This window comes from Gallus gallus, chromosome 4 (genome assembly GCF_016699485.2).
Source record: "Gallus gallus isolate bGalGal1 chromosome 4, bGalGal1.mat.broiler.GRCg7b, whole genome shotgun sequence".
NCBI classification, from domain to species: domain Eukaryota; kingdom Metazoa; phylum Chordata; class Aves; order Galliformes; family Phasianidae; genus Gallus; species Gallus gallus.
This window is the reverse complement of record NC_052535.1, coordinates 13,343,604-13,358,055: the sequence shown is the minus strand read 5'-3', so window position 1 is coordinate 13,358,055 and position 14,452 is coordinate 13,343,604. Positions and strand designations below refer to the sequence as shown.

Here is a 14,452-nt window from a genome sequence, read left to right as displayed (position 1 = left end):
AGCCCTATCTTACTGAAGCAACTGCTTGTTGCTCCACTGCCTCCCTGTTTTTAAGTTGGTCATATTTTGTGCATATTATGCAAATATATCACCATAGAAATTATTCTCTTTGGCTTTTCTGGCTGTTTTCCATTGCTGTGGATGCCAGAAAGACTCGGTTCTTGTTTCCAGACGCACATAATTTGCCAGTTTCTAAACTGTTTCCCTATTTCTGAATGTATTTATGTAAGGTTTTCCAAACTGTTGACCATTTTCTGTCCTCTGTGGTACACACCTCCCTGCCATGGTTACTATGAAAGTTGTGTTGTCTTATTCCTAATTTTTCTGTGTTTTACAATGATGAACCAAGTGATCTGATATATTTTGGTTCAACATTTATCTAAAAACTATGTTTTTCACTTGCTTGCCATCTAAGACGTGTAATTTTTTATTTATCTGCCTTTCTCATTTGGACTGCATAGTTTTTTAGCACTGTATTTCAGTATTTGCTAGTACTCCATGGCCTAGAAGGAACGTCCATTCATTTTATTCTGTCTTCATTTAAAAATGAACTGGTAAGAAAAATAACTGTGGTAATTTTCCTAAGACAATGTAGTTACACACATTCATCTTAATGAAATCTATTGTTGTCTTCTTTCAGCTACCTAGTAGGTGATGAGCTCTGGGTGGTTATGGAATACTTGGCTGGAGGCTCTCTAACTGATGTTGTTACAGAGACATGTATGGATGAAGGACAGATAGCAGCTGTCTGTAGGGAGGTAAGGGATGCCGACTGCACTTCTCATTGCTGGGACAGAATGGTACTTCTAAGCAGGTGCAAAGAACATGAGTGATGTCGTGTCCAGATCTTTGCTTCTGCGTTGCTTTTTTAATATGGGAGAAGAAAAGTGTGTTTAGTGAAGCGCCTGCCAGTGTCACTGCACTATGCTTTGGAATTACACTGTTCCCTCTTTCTAAGTGTTACTGTGCTCAGCTTTGCCTCTTCCATCATTTATCTGGAGCATGTCCGTACTGCATTCCTTGCCTGTGAAAGCAGACATGCTGGTGGCAGAATTTTAAAATAATAAAGAAAAATAGAGACTCATTTATCACAGTCTTCAGCTTAAAAGGGTAGCGTTCCACCCAAAATGGCATTTGCTTCTGAAAAATGACTAACATGTTATTTCCAAATATGCTGTAGGACGTAACAGTAAAATCTTTGTCATGCAGCCTTCCACCCAAAAGTGATCCGCTTCATCCTGAAGAAAATGACTTTTTCTTTTTGGCAAATAATAGTTTGTCAAATGGACGAGAATGGCGCATTCATTTTAACAGCAGTCATTCGGTCTGTGCTTTCAGGGGTCAGTCAGTAACAATAACTGACGTTTCTTTTTCCAAAGTTAATGTGCCTTCATTTAGAAAGTTATTATTCCAGTGGTGTTGAAGCAGCAAGCTATTCCTCCTGACAACACAATATTCTGCCATTACTGTCAATTCATCTAGAAATTAAATCTTTTGCAGCCATTTCCTTTCTTGTGCGATGAAATCAGGTCATTAATTTTTACCCCTGTGTTTTTTTTGTATCTATCAGTGCCTGCAAGCGCTGGATTTCCTTCACTCAAACCAAGTGATTCACAGAGACATAAAAAGCGACAATATTCTTCTCGGAATGGATGGATCTGTCAAATTGAGTAGGTATTCCTGGCCAAGCACAGCTTTTCCAGGATGGGGTGCAGGGCTGCATCTGTCTGACTGCCATTTACCCAAAGGAGTGCCTGTGATAATGTACTGAGCATTGCTGCAAGCTGGGAGCACAATTCCAACACACAGAGAAATATGGAAAGGAGGAAGGTGTAATATCTGGCCTCTATTTGTGCATGCTCTTTCCAGAGACCAGAGCTTATTATCTAAAGTCTTGAGTGCATAAAAGTCACTGCAGAGTAAACAGCCGTGAGCACTTTTCCAGCTAGACTCAACATGACGTTCTTAGGCATAAAGAGGGGATCTCTTTTCTTGGTTTCATAACTCTAGATGGCTTTAACAACACTTGTTTTTGTCCTCAGCTGATTTTGGCTTCTGTGCTCAGATCACCCCCGAGCAGAGTAAAAGGAGCACAATGGTCGGGACTCCTTACTGGATGGCACCGGAAGTGGTGACGAGAAAAGCATATGGCCCCAAAGTTGACATCTGGTCACTTGGGATCATGGCAATAGAAATGGTGGAAGGAGAACCTCCTTACCTTAATGAAAATCCTCTCAGGGTAAGGTACAAATGGAATAAGACACCACTGTCTTCTTAAGCTGTCCCATGTTTAGAGACAAAATCCCAGTTACATCAGCTTGGACTGGTTCCAGCAAAGACAGCTTGTAAAAATGTCACTGGAGCACATCAACATGGGAGAACCCTAACAGACCAGTAACATGGAGCCAGTTCAGAAATCTGTTGGTTTTGTGTTAATGATGCAGAATTTCTCAGGCAGTTTGTGAAATCTCTGTTAGCTCTATCTCTGGCAGGGATTTTTCTGTGGCAAATTTCTCCAGCTGATGAATCTTTATGAAAAGAGTTTCAACTCTATCTGCAGGCAGAAGTATTCTCACACACAGGTCAGTGTAGATTGGTTACCTCATCCTTTCAGGAGGTGTCATTGGTTATTGTAATGCTGTAATTTGTATTACCTATAGTTTTCTAAAATGCATGGATACTTTCAATAAAGCAATGAATTTTTATTTAAAAGTTTTCAAATTTATACCAACTCTTAAAATGAAACTGTAATAGGGGAGGAATGTATACTAAGGAAAACACTCATAATGGATAAACAGATAAATGCTACACAGTTAATTCCTGATGGGAGACAGGAATCTGAGGAAATGAATCTTGCACCTACGTACAGACATAATTTTTGTTAAGGCTGGAACTGACAGACAGCATGACCTTCAGTTCTTCTCACAGTGGCAAGGCTGCACTCTATCTGGCACGCCAACTCTGTGATGCAGGCTGAAAGAACAAACAACAGCTACAGACAACTACCTGGCCGTGCTATTTAAGGAATGCAGATGACAAATATACAAACTTCAGTCTTGTATTCTTTCTGAAAAAATGTTCCTGGGTCTTCTTGGAAACAGGTTGAGTTGTGCATTTCTGTTTTTCCCAGGCACTGTATCTGATAGCTACAAATGGGACACCAGAGCTGCAGAACCCTGAGAGACTCTCTGCTGTGTTTCGTGACTTTCTGAACTGTTGCCTGGAGATGGATGTGGACAGGAGAGGGTCTGCCAAGGAGCTTTTACAGGTAAAATGGGAAGTGGCTGCAAGTAAAGTGGGTGCAGTATATAATGGCGCTCTAATCAGTTAATCATAGAATGACAGAATCGTTTGTGTTGGAAAGGACATTTAAACATCATCTAGTCTAACTACCCTTTATTGAACAGGGACATCTACAGCTCAGTCAGAGTGCACAGAGCCCAGTCCAGCCTAACCTCAAATGTCTCCAGGGACAGGGCATCCACCACCTCACTGGGCAACCTATTGTAATGCTTCACTACCCTTGTACCCTTTGTAAAAACCTTATATCTAGTCAAAGTGTCTCTCTCTTAGTTTGAAACCATTTTCCCTTGTCCTATCACAACAGACCCTGCTGAAGAGTCTGCTCCTTTCCTTCTTACAGCCCCCCTTTAGATACTGAAAGACTGCTGTCAGATCTCCCCGGGCCTTCCCTTGTCCAGGCTGCACGGCCTCAGCTCTCTCAGCTGTCCTTTCAGGGAATATGTTCCATCCCTCACGACATTTTTGTAGCCCTCATCTGGACATGCTGTAACAGGTCCATTTCTCTCCTGTACTGACTGAGGACTCCACATCTGAACAAAGTACTCCAAGGAGAGATCTCAGCAGAGCAGAGTAGAAGGGCAGGATTCTCTCCCTTGCCCTGCTTACCACACTGCTTTCAATACAGACCAGTGCAGTCCCCTTTCTGGGCGGTGAGAGCACATTACTGGCTCATGTCCAGCTCGCTGTCCACCAGTACGCCTAAGTCCTTTATGGCAGAGCTGAACTCAATCCTGTCAGCTTGTATTGATAGTGGAGATCGTGACGCAGGTGTAACCCCTGGACATTTGTTGAACCTCATGAGGTTCTCCTGGGCCCACTGCTTGAGCCTGAGTCTCTCTGGATGGCATTCCATCCCTTGGGTGTGTCAACCACATTACACAGCTTGGTGTCATCTGAAAACTTGTTGAGAATGCATTTGATCCCGCTGTCAGTGCCATTGATAAAGATATTGAAGATTGTCAGTCCCAGTACTGACCCCTGAGGGACACCACTTGTCACTAATCTCCATCCAGACATCGAGCCATTGACCACAACTCTCTGGGTACAATCTTGCAACCCGTTCCATATCCACTGAATGGTCCACCCATAGAATCCCTGTCTTTCCCATTTGGAGAGAAGACTTATGGGGGAGGCATCAGATTAATACTCCCATATTCATCTCCAGACATGAGGCTTTTCGTGCAAAAAAATAAGTATTTTGATCTATACTGAATTGAAGTGGCACCAGGTTCAGAGGCTTGAAATGGTGTTGATAACTCCTGTACACAGAGTTAGGGATGGGAGGAAGCCACTGATATCAATCACAGTGAAATGGTCAGAGATTTGGCTGTGTGAAGGAAGGAGCTTTGGGGTGCTCATTGTGAATGTCAGGGGGGCCAGCAGAGAAAGTACTCAGGCTTATCCATCCTGCCTCACTTCTGAGGGCTTCTGCCACTGAAATAAGGACAGCTGAGTGGGACTTGTTACAGCACTGTCTGCTGCCTGGCATAGCTGAGGAGATGAGAACTGCTACTGTTTTACTGCCGGGTTTTGTGGCAGGCATAAACTGGCAGCTAGTTTTGCAGCATGTGGCACTCGTCTGTCTGTGCTGTGAGAGTGTCAGCTGGCACAAGGAGGGGCAGGTTGTCTCCTTACTCCAGTTTTGGTGTCTAAAAGTTGGACCTCAGTGGCCTTCACAACTTCTAGTGGTATTGGAGTTCCCTCAGATGTGGTTTATGTACCCAGTCTTCCTGGACAACTAAAATAGCCTGTGTCTTTAGGGAACAGAAAGAAAGCTAAGTATTTGAAGATCCATGAAAGGAACTAGGCTCTAGGACAGCAAGCAGCATTCCCAGAGGCCTGTGAGAGCAAAAAAGACTAGGCAAGCTAAAGACTCCTTAATAAATAGATTAATAAGATTATTAATAAGATTATGTGCTGTGTTTGCCCATGATAGCAAGGTACTGGACATGAAGACATAGAATCATAGAATGGCTTGGATTGGAAGGGACCTTAAAGCCCATCCAGTTCCAACTCCCCTGCTGTGGGCATGGATGCCACCCACCTCATCAGGCTGCCCAGGGTGCCATCCTATTTGGGCCTTGAGCACCTCTGGGGATGGGGGCATCCAGCAACTCTGTGCAGCCAGTGCCTTACCACTCTCTGAGTAAAGAATTTACTCCTAACGTCTGACTTAAATCTCCCCTTTTTTAGTTTAAATCCATTCTTCCCTGTCCTATCACTATCAGACCATGTATGAAGTCAATTTCTCTTCTGTTTATAAGCTCCCTTTGAGTACTGGAAGGCTGCAGTAAGGTCTCCCGTGGAGCCTTCTCTTCTTCAGACTGAACGAGCCCAGACCCCTCAACCTTTCTTCACAGGAGAGGTACTCCAGCCCTCTGATCATCTTCATGGCCCTCCTCTGGAGCCACTCCAACAACTTCACGTGTTTCTAGTGTTGGGGGCCCCGGACCTGGACACAGTAGTACAGATGAGAACAGTCACCTCCCCTGCCCTGCTGGCCACCTCTCTTTTAATATGACCCAGGACAGTTGGCTTTCTGGGCTGCAAGCACACATTGTTGGCTCACATCGAGCTCCTTATTCACCAGTACTCCCAAGTCCTTCTCTACGGGGCTGTTTCCAATGACTTATTGTTCCACTCAGTTCACAAATCTGGAATCCCTGATCCAAGTGTAGCACCTTGCAATTGGCCTTGTTGAACTTCATTCCATGGGCCCACTATCAAGTCTGTCCAGGCTCTCTGGATGACATCCCTTCCTACTGTTATATCAGCTGCACCACTCTGCTTGGTGTCATCAGCAAACTTGCTTAGGGTACACTTGATCTCACCGTCTGTCTCTGATAAAGATGCTGAAGAACAGCAGTCTGAGGACAGACCCCTGAGGGATGCTGCTGGTGACTGGTCTCCACCTGGACACAGGAGCCAGTGATTGATTACAACCTGTGACCGTTCAACCAATTCTTTACACACTGAACAATCCAGCTTTCACATCCAAGTCTTTCTAATTCAGAAATAAGTATGTTGTTCAGCCATATCAAAGACCATGCAGACATCCAGGTAGATGACATCAATTTCTCTTCTTTTGTCTACTGATGCCTTCACTGCATCATAGAAGGCCAGGAGATTGGTCAGGTACTGTCCACACTTGGTGAAGCTTTGCTGGCTGTCAGGGATCACCTCCTATGTGCCTTAACATAGCTTCCAGGAGGGTCTGTTGCGTGATGTCCTTTGGCAAACAGGTGATACTCACCAGCCTGTAGCTTCACAGATCTTCCTTTCTACCATTTCTAAAAATGGGAGTGATATTTCCCTTTTTTGAAGTTCCCTGGGAACTTCACCTGCCAGCCATGACTTCTTGAATATGGTGGAAAGTAGCTTGGCAACCACATCACTCCCTTTGGGACACTGGGATGCATTTTATCAGGCCCCATAGACTTGTACAAATTCATTCTCATCAGGTGGTTTTGAACTTGCTCATGATAAGAGGGTCCCTGCAGTCCTGTGTATCCCTTAGTAAATAGAAGAATACTGCTTGACCCTGTAACTGACTTCGGAAGGTAACATTTTGTTTCTTTCTTTCCTTTGGGCAGCATCCATTTTTAAAATTAGCCAAGCCTCTCTCCAGCCTGACTCCTCTGATCATTGCAGCAAAGGAAGCAATTAAGAACAGCAGCCGCTAGTGCTTTGGGCTGGCATTCTCCCATGCCAGCTCACTCCAGAGCAGGACTGAGAAAAAAACTCTATAGAACCTCAACTCTTCTGCTGCAGGACAGATGGATGGATGGATGAATGGATGGACAGACCAACAGTCGCAGTCATGGTGGTAGGAGGGGAGAACAACTGTTCTCCAGTTCCTCAAGGAGTAAAAACTTACGTCTTCTTCCTGCTTTCTGGCTCCTTAATTTATTTTTAAGATGAAATAGGGCTTAAGACAGAGAGGTAATGACAGAAAATGCTTTGCTGCCTCAGCCATTTCCAAGGTAAAGCAGATTCAGTTGGAAGATTCCCTTCCTTCTCACCCTGTGAATAAGCTGTACATTCACTTTTAAATTGTCAGTTGTTTCTTAAAGATGCAAAGTCCCTTTTATGTTTTGGGGTTTTTCTTGTATGGTTTGGAATTGGAGAAGGGTCTTCATTTATAACTCCAGACTGTACTGCCTTTAGAATACAGCCCACTCACTGGTATTTGCCTAGTCATTACACTTCTCAATGAGGAAGAAAGTGAAATTGCATTTCCAATCAAAAACAAATCAGGAGTGGAGCAGTCAAAACATCCTGTTGAGATACAGGCTCAGCTGTGAATATATAGTGTTTCTGTTCTTGACATTTTCATTTGTAAAACTAGTTGTAATATGGGTGAGAGTCTTACTAAATTGAGAAAGCTGTTTGCTCAGAAAGGGCTTGTCTGATGCAAAGCTGTAAGAGAAATGTGAAGTGAGAGCAGGCCCAGCCTTGCCCAGTGCTGAGCCTCATGGACCCCTTTGCAGAGCACAGAGCAGCCTCAGCATCTGTGACACCAGACTGGAGGAAGGCACTTGCAGCAGCAGGCCATCGCTGGGCAATCGCCTCTTCCCAGTACTGCACTGATCATAGTGTCAGCTCCAAACTGGCAGTGGGCAGCTCTCAAGGTTAATTGTAGCTGTGCTCCAAACTGTGCAGAGTGCTGGGAGTAGCCCTCTTCAGTTTGTGCAGGAGTCGAAGAGAGGAAAACAGCCTGGGTGTTGCTGTCACTTCTGAGGATGTCTGCTCTCCTGGTCCTCCGATAGCTCCCAGGAAAGGTTAGTAGCATCTGCGCTCCTCTTAGCAGAGGGAATGGTGGCCAGGCTACTCTGCAGGCTTTTGGCAGGTGAGTGTCCTTTCCATGGCAGAACTTGCATGCCTAAATTGTGACACAAATGAGCGATGGCTTCCAGGATTTGGTTCTGCCTGAGCCAGTCCAGCAGACAAATCTGGAAGAAAGTGCATTTAAACCTGGAGCTCTGCAGTGAGCAAGAAATACAGAGCAGATTGTAGAACTATACAGAGCCATAAAACCAGCCTGCTATATGTTCTCCTCCATACAGCAAGCACTGCAACAAGCAGTTCTGAGTTGCTGGGGGAGAGTGAGCCCTGGATGTGACAGGTTTGTGCTTGACTAGTCTGCTGATTTGTAAGAGAGCAGAATAGTTTTAGTATGCCATTTGTGTTTTATTTATTTTTTTCTGAAAGAAAGGAGTGTGGCTTCACTCAGAAAAAGCATTTGTACGGAGTATTTGTTACTGTATTTTAGTAGTACGACTAATCAAAGACCTTCAAAACAGCAACTAAATCAACACCTATATCCAATGAGCAAAAAAAGGAGTAAAACAGCTTTTTGCTGTAGTTCTTCATGTTTTAGGCCTGCTCCCACAAAGGGCTAAGCAGCCTGTAAGGTACTAAACACCTTCACGTTTTGCCGGTACGAATGAAGGATGCTTGGGCTATTCTTGAATTAGGCCATTAGGTTGTCTGGTTTTGTCTTCTTATTTAGTTACCGTCTTTGTGTTGAAAATGTCATTAATACTGCTAACTACCCCACCTTCACTCACTCTGTCTGTCCCAGCATCTTTGCTGAGGCAACCTACAGAGGCAATGCTCATTGAAGTTGACAGAATCATAGCATGGGTTGGGTTGGAAGGGACCTTAAAGCCCATCAGCTCCAACTCCCTGCCATGGGCTGGTTGCCCCACCCCGGATCAAGCTGCCCAGGGCCCCATCCAGTCTGGCCTTGAGGACCTCCAGGGTTGGGGCACCCACAGCTCTGGGCAGCAGTGCCAGTGCCTCACCCCTCTCTGACTTAAAGAATTTCCTCCTAACATCTAACCTAAATCTCTCCTCTTTAGGTTTAAAACTGTTCACCCTTGTTCTGTCCCTGTCAGACCATGTAAGAAGTCAATCTCCCTCCTGTTTAGAAACTCCCTTTAAGTACTGAAAGGCCTCAAGGTCTCACCTTCCTGGGGAGCACAACAGGTTTGATTTTCAGTTGTCAAATAAGAAAAGATGTTTGTTTCTTTTGCAAGCCTACATTCTTCTCTGTCAGCTCAAGCTATCTATCTGGGAGATGGGCTTCCCTGAGGGGGGAAAAAGAGCTGCCCTCAATTTGTACAGCATTAATCTGAATAAAACATTTGTATTCCGTGTAAGTAATGAAGAAACTAGTGGCAGTTTCTCCTTCCATTACAGCATTTTTTTCCTACCCACAAAGGAACAGATGGCCATCCTTTAGAAGGAAAGCACTTTTTTATGGCACACGTTTGCTGGACATACGATACACTTATGTTAACAGATCACACTACTTGTTCTTTTTTTTCTATTTATTTTCTTTAGCAAATAATATTTCAGCATCCCTACTGCTCAGTTCAGTTTCACAAAAGATAACAAATAAGTATAGGAAAGTTGGATGATAGCATTATTGTTTTTCTGATCAGTGTATGCTCCAGCATACAGAACATTGTTGGCACTGGCTTTTTAAATACAACTTCTTTAATAAGAGGCCTTACTTTTTATTTTATTAAACGCTCTATTTATTTTTCTTTGCATTTGCAAATCCAGAGATTTTTCTGCTAAAAACAAAATCCTGTGAGGCAGACAGCATTCAACAGGAGTCATCTCTGCCAGTGGCTTTTTTGCAACATGCCTGTAATTGCCTAGCTGGGACTGCTTTACATTCAGGGCAGTGCACCTCCAGCATCCCTGCGCTTCAGGCAGCCTCTGGCACAAAATTCTCAGTCATGAGATACTGAAGGACGGCAGCTGCTTTTACAGTTTCCCAGCTCTGATAGGAAATGTGGAAGAAGCGTATTAGTAATAAAAAAGTCTGTCCTGAAAGGGGCAAGTCTTGTACATTATTTACAAGCTCATGTAGGAAGTTAGGATTGACAACAGCCGTAACTTTCCAGGAAGAAACAAAGCAAATATAAAATCTCTGGAATCATCCTGGGTGTTTCTGGACTGCTATCTTCAGATTAAGCAATTAGTTATATATATTTTTGAAAGTATTAGAAATAGGCTGTTTTGTTGCCAAATGCATAGATAAATGTTGTATGTTTCAAATACTTTCATTCCAAGGTTCTAAAAGACTGGTTAATTGTCTTTATTTTTAAATTCATTAAATGGTGAAAAAAAAAAACCCAACAACTATCTAGAGCTTGACTATGATTCCCATCCCTGCAATGATGATGTGTGAAAATGACTCGTTAGCTCGCTGTGGTTTTAATGAGTTCTGAGACAGAAGTATGACAGCAGTAAAGTCAGGGAAGCTTGAGAAGCACAGAAAAGATTATTTATTTAACAAAAAAAAAGAAAAAGAGGAAAAAAAAAAAAAAACCAAATGTATCTATGAAGAATTCCACACACGCTCCTAAGAGCCTGCACGGGGGTGGATCTCACAGTGCTCTCAGAGTTTGTTCACAAACGGGGGTCAGGGTTGCATTCTTACTTCCGTGTCCCGCACTTCTGTAGAACTGTCTGGTCTCCATCTTTGGATACTGCTCGGCCGACTTACGCTGCACAGAAATGAGCTCAAGTGTTGTTTTTTTTTTTTTAGCTGCTTGTGTTGGATTGCTCTGATGCCAGCGGCTGCACCTCAGCAGGCCTTCAGTTAGTTCCCCCCCATATCCTGCCACCAAAAATAAAGCACGGTCCAGTCTCCACAAGAAGGAAAGTGCATTCTTCTCTCCTCTCTGCTAGGTTAGGAAATGTCACTGTATCCTATTATCTGTGGTTCCAGTATCGTCACTGTTTTTGCCATGGAGCAGTCCTCACACTGAGCTTGTACATGTATGCATTTGTTTGCTCAGTGGCGTTGGTCACAACTGGACAAGGATTCAGAGAGGCCTCTGCTAGCCCCTACCATGGAATACAGGAGCCAGTTGTTCTTTGCTCGACAGCCACAGCGTGTATGCTAACACCAGCCTAGCCCTGCTAAAAGTTACTGAGAGAGTGGTCCACAAACCTTCTTGGCAGACTGTTGTTAGTACACACGCAGTAACTTAGTAATGGGACAAGCCGATGAAGGCCCGTAAATACAAACATTCAGATTTTGGGTTTTTTTAACTGAGTGGATGGATATCCTTAATTTTAGCTCCAGTTTTCACAAAACGGGCAAAGAACTACCTTTATTTCAAGGGAAAACGTTTGAGGTTTCTTTGGATGCAATCTGCAATTCAGAGGGGGGGGGGAGGGGGGGCCTTTGAAACCTTTCTTTGCTTGTGTCTGTCCTTGAGCTGACAGGGTAATTTCTTTTTCTGGCTGAAGCTTGCAAAAATCTTGCTTACACATGTGTTAGAGTTGACTGCCATAATCCTAGGCATGTGTCATGTATATAAACAGTCACGTTCCTGAGCCTGCCAATGGTTGCATGCATCTTTGATGATAAGTCATCTCAGAAGGAAAAAACAGTACAGGAAAGAGAAGGAGGGATGCTGACATGCTCTTTGCAGATTCCCTTTGGCCTGCCATGAAGGTAGGAGCCTGCAAACTTTGTTCTCAGTGCTTACCTACTCTTCCAAGCAAGTACTCATGTTCTGCTAGAATGCGACTAAGAAAACTAGGGAGCAATGGAATTTGTTAAAGTTGATAATATGGAAAATTGCACTGGACAGCTTCCCAGCAGATTGCACATAAGCTTCAGCATATCTGTGTCAGATGCCTTGTGCTTTAATCGAGTGGCATCACATTCATAACTGCGTGGGGATCATGCTTGGTTTCTGAGGCTCACTAATGTTTGCCTGGCCCAGCTTACGTGTCAGAGGGAATCAAAGCTGCAAGGACCACAGCTGGATGCAGTGGTTGAAGGTGGCAGTTGTGAATGTGGGTCAGAAGAGCCAGCAGCCACATGCACACTTGTTTGAGTCACAGTGCTCTAAGGGAGGGAGTGTACAAACTGAGAACGAGTATTGTTTGTATGCCGCCTCTCCTCTGCCCTTCAATCCTTTCAGGGGCTTGTCTGCCGAGGAGAGAAATGTAAAAGATCTTTCAGAAGCCCTGTTCTTTCTAATCTCTGTGACTGTGTTGTCTCTTTATGTGCCTCTTCCTATGCTGTGACTGCTAACCAGGATTGTGTAACTGGCTCAGATAAAGTGCTTGAGATACTCATTTTTCTGTCCTTTGAACTGCCTGTTTACAGCAACATTTAAAATCTTTAAGCCTGGTCTGGACAGAGTTATCCCTCACTTTGTGCATAACCTAGAGTCTGTGGCCAGCCATCTCAAGTCAATGCTTGCATTAAGGGCTCCCAGTTGTCATAGGATGGCATAACACTATTGAAAACGTGGGTGAATAGTGGCAGGTGGTTGTTTTAAATGTCAGATCCTTTTGCTGCTGAATATTCTGTGTTTCATTTGATATCTAAGTCTGTTGTTGCGCTGGACAGATAACAGATACTGCTTCTATTCCCCCTGAAGTCGGTGAGAATTTGGTTGCTGGATTCCTTGCCAGCAGAACCTTGTTGCTTTAATAAGCAAGTACTGATACAGCCCCAGGTACTGAGGCGGGTTCCCAGAGGTGCCGCATGGCCAAGGGAGCAGGTGGGTAGCAGGGAGCTGCTCTTGTTCTTTTGTTCCATTGTTCCATCATGCAAAGCTATTCACGTCAGAAGTGAGTCAACATAGAAAATTTGAAGCATGCAATTCTCTTACATCCATATCTGCTGAGATTTTTTTTTTACCTTTGAGCTAAAGATGCACAGAGGCAATTGCTTTTTGTCACACTGTTTATATTAGTGTTAAATAATGCTGCTAAATCAGTCTCTAGAACAGCAACAAGAAAAAAGCCTCAGCTCTTCAGGTGTGACATTCATAAGCTGCTATCTGCTGTAGCAGGAGAGCTGCTCGAGATGGGAACCAGTAGCAAAGCACTGCGCAGCCCCTGGTGAAAAGAGCACCACCTTCTTGGGTGGAGCCCAAATTCACAGTGGGAGCTGCTCTGGTGTACTGGTGCTGCATCTGCGCTGCAGATGCTATGCATACAGACATACATTTTAGGAAGATCTGCAAAAGAATTCTGCAACTCTTGACTGGATCAGGATGTAACAAACTCTAAACTCCAGTTTAGTCTGAAGCAACCAGTTTAGATGTAGACTGGTGTCTGCTAGATTTTTATTCAGGGTATCCAGACAAAAGTAAACAGAGGAGGCCTACATTTTCATTGTTTATCAGAACTGTATCTCATTTTGCTGTACATTCCTTTTTTAGGACATGTTATCTGTTTAAAAAAAAGAAAAAAGAAAGAAAAAAAAGAAAAGAAAAAAACAAAAAAAAAGATAAAAAGCAGAAACAAATGTGTAGTGAAAATCTTCTGTAACTTTGGATTAAGAGGTAATTATGATCTTTTTAAGAAGAGAACTAAGTTATTTACTTTGTAAATGTGCTGATGGCATGGATCCATCTTACTGACCTCAGCATCTTTTTTTTTTCTTTTTTTTTTTAAAGATTTTGGGTTTTGTTTCCAATATTAAGTTATTTTAAATTGTGGTTGAAGCAATAGAAAATTGAAATATGGATTGTGCATGACTGTGTCTTGAGTGTAAAAATATTGCAGTTTGAAACTTGGACCTAAAGTATTGCAAATAAAAGTTATAAATACGAATGGAGTGTGTGAACTGCAGCTTTTCCTATACGTTCTGTTGATACTTTTTGACAAAATACTGTCAGGGATGGATAAAGATTACCAACCTCAACCATCTGCCCTTAGGAAGACTTGATCTGTTTGTCTGTGTAATGAACTTTCAGCTTTCACCTGTGCCACCAGAACATCATGTTATGAAGCAGGATTTACTTTGTCTAAGCCTGTACTTACCTGTGCTGCTAGAGCTTCTTGTGTCAGCAGCAGCAGACAGACTCTTTGCTGCTCCTGTTTGGATAAACGCACTGAGTGCTGCAACTTTTCGATGTGTTGTGTGTCTATTGCTCTGTATTTATTAAAAAAAAACAACAACATCCCCTCCTGATGCATGTGGTGAGTTACAGAGATGGCAGAAGTGATGGTCTGCCCCTGCCAGAACCTCATTAGCCTTTGAAACTGCTTAACGAGCTCTTATACAGCTGCTCACATGAAGCTGTGATAAGATCACCCGGCCAAGTGCGCAGAAGTTAAGCAACACCAAAATCAAATGTATACCGGCAACTTG

General features: G+C 43.4%; 1 protein-coding gene across 4 annotated transcripts in view; it reads left to right on the top strand.

Annotated features, from left to right (window-relative positions):
• The window catches only part of PAK3 (p21 (RAC1) activated kinase 3), a 109,201-nt gene extending 95,290 nt beyond the window's left edge, over positions 1–13,911 (top strand). For all 4 annotated transcript variants that reach the window (XM_015278599.4, XM_046940509.1, XM_015278598.4 and 1 more), the window contains 5 exons: positions 641–758; positions 1,571–1,670; positions 2,043–2,239; positions 3,131–3,268; positions 6,897–13,911. In XM_015278599.4, the coding sequence (XP_015134085.1) occupies positions 641–758; positions 1,571–1,670; positions 2,043–2,239; positions 3,131–3,268; positions 6,897–6,986 (643 nt within the window). In that variant the 3' untranslated portion in view covers positions 6,987–13,911. The remainder of the gene's footprint in view (positions 1–640; positions 759–1,570; positions 1,671–2,042; positions 2,240–3,130; positions 3,269–6,896) is intronic.
• The last annotated feature ends 541 nt before the right edge of the window (positions 13,912–14,452 follow it).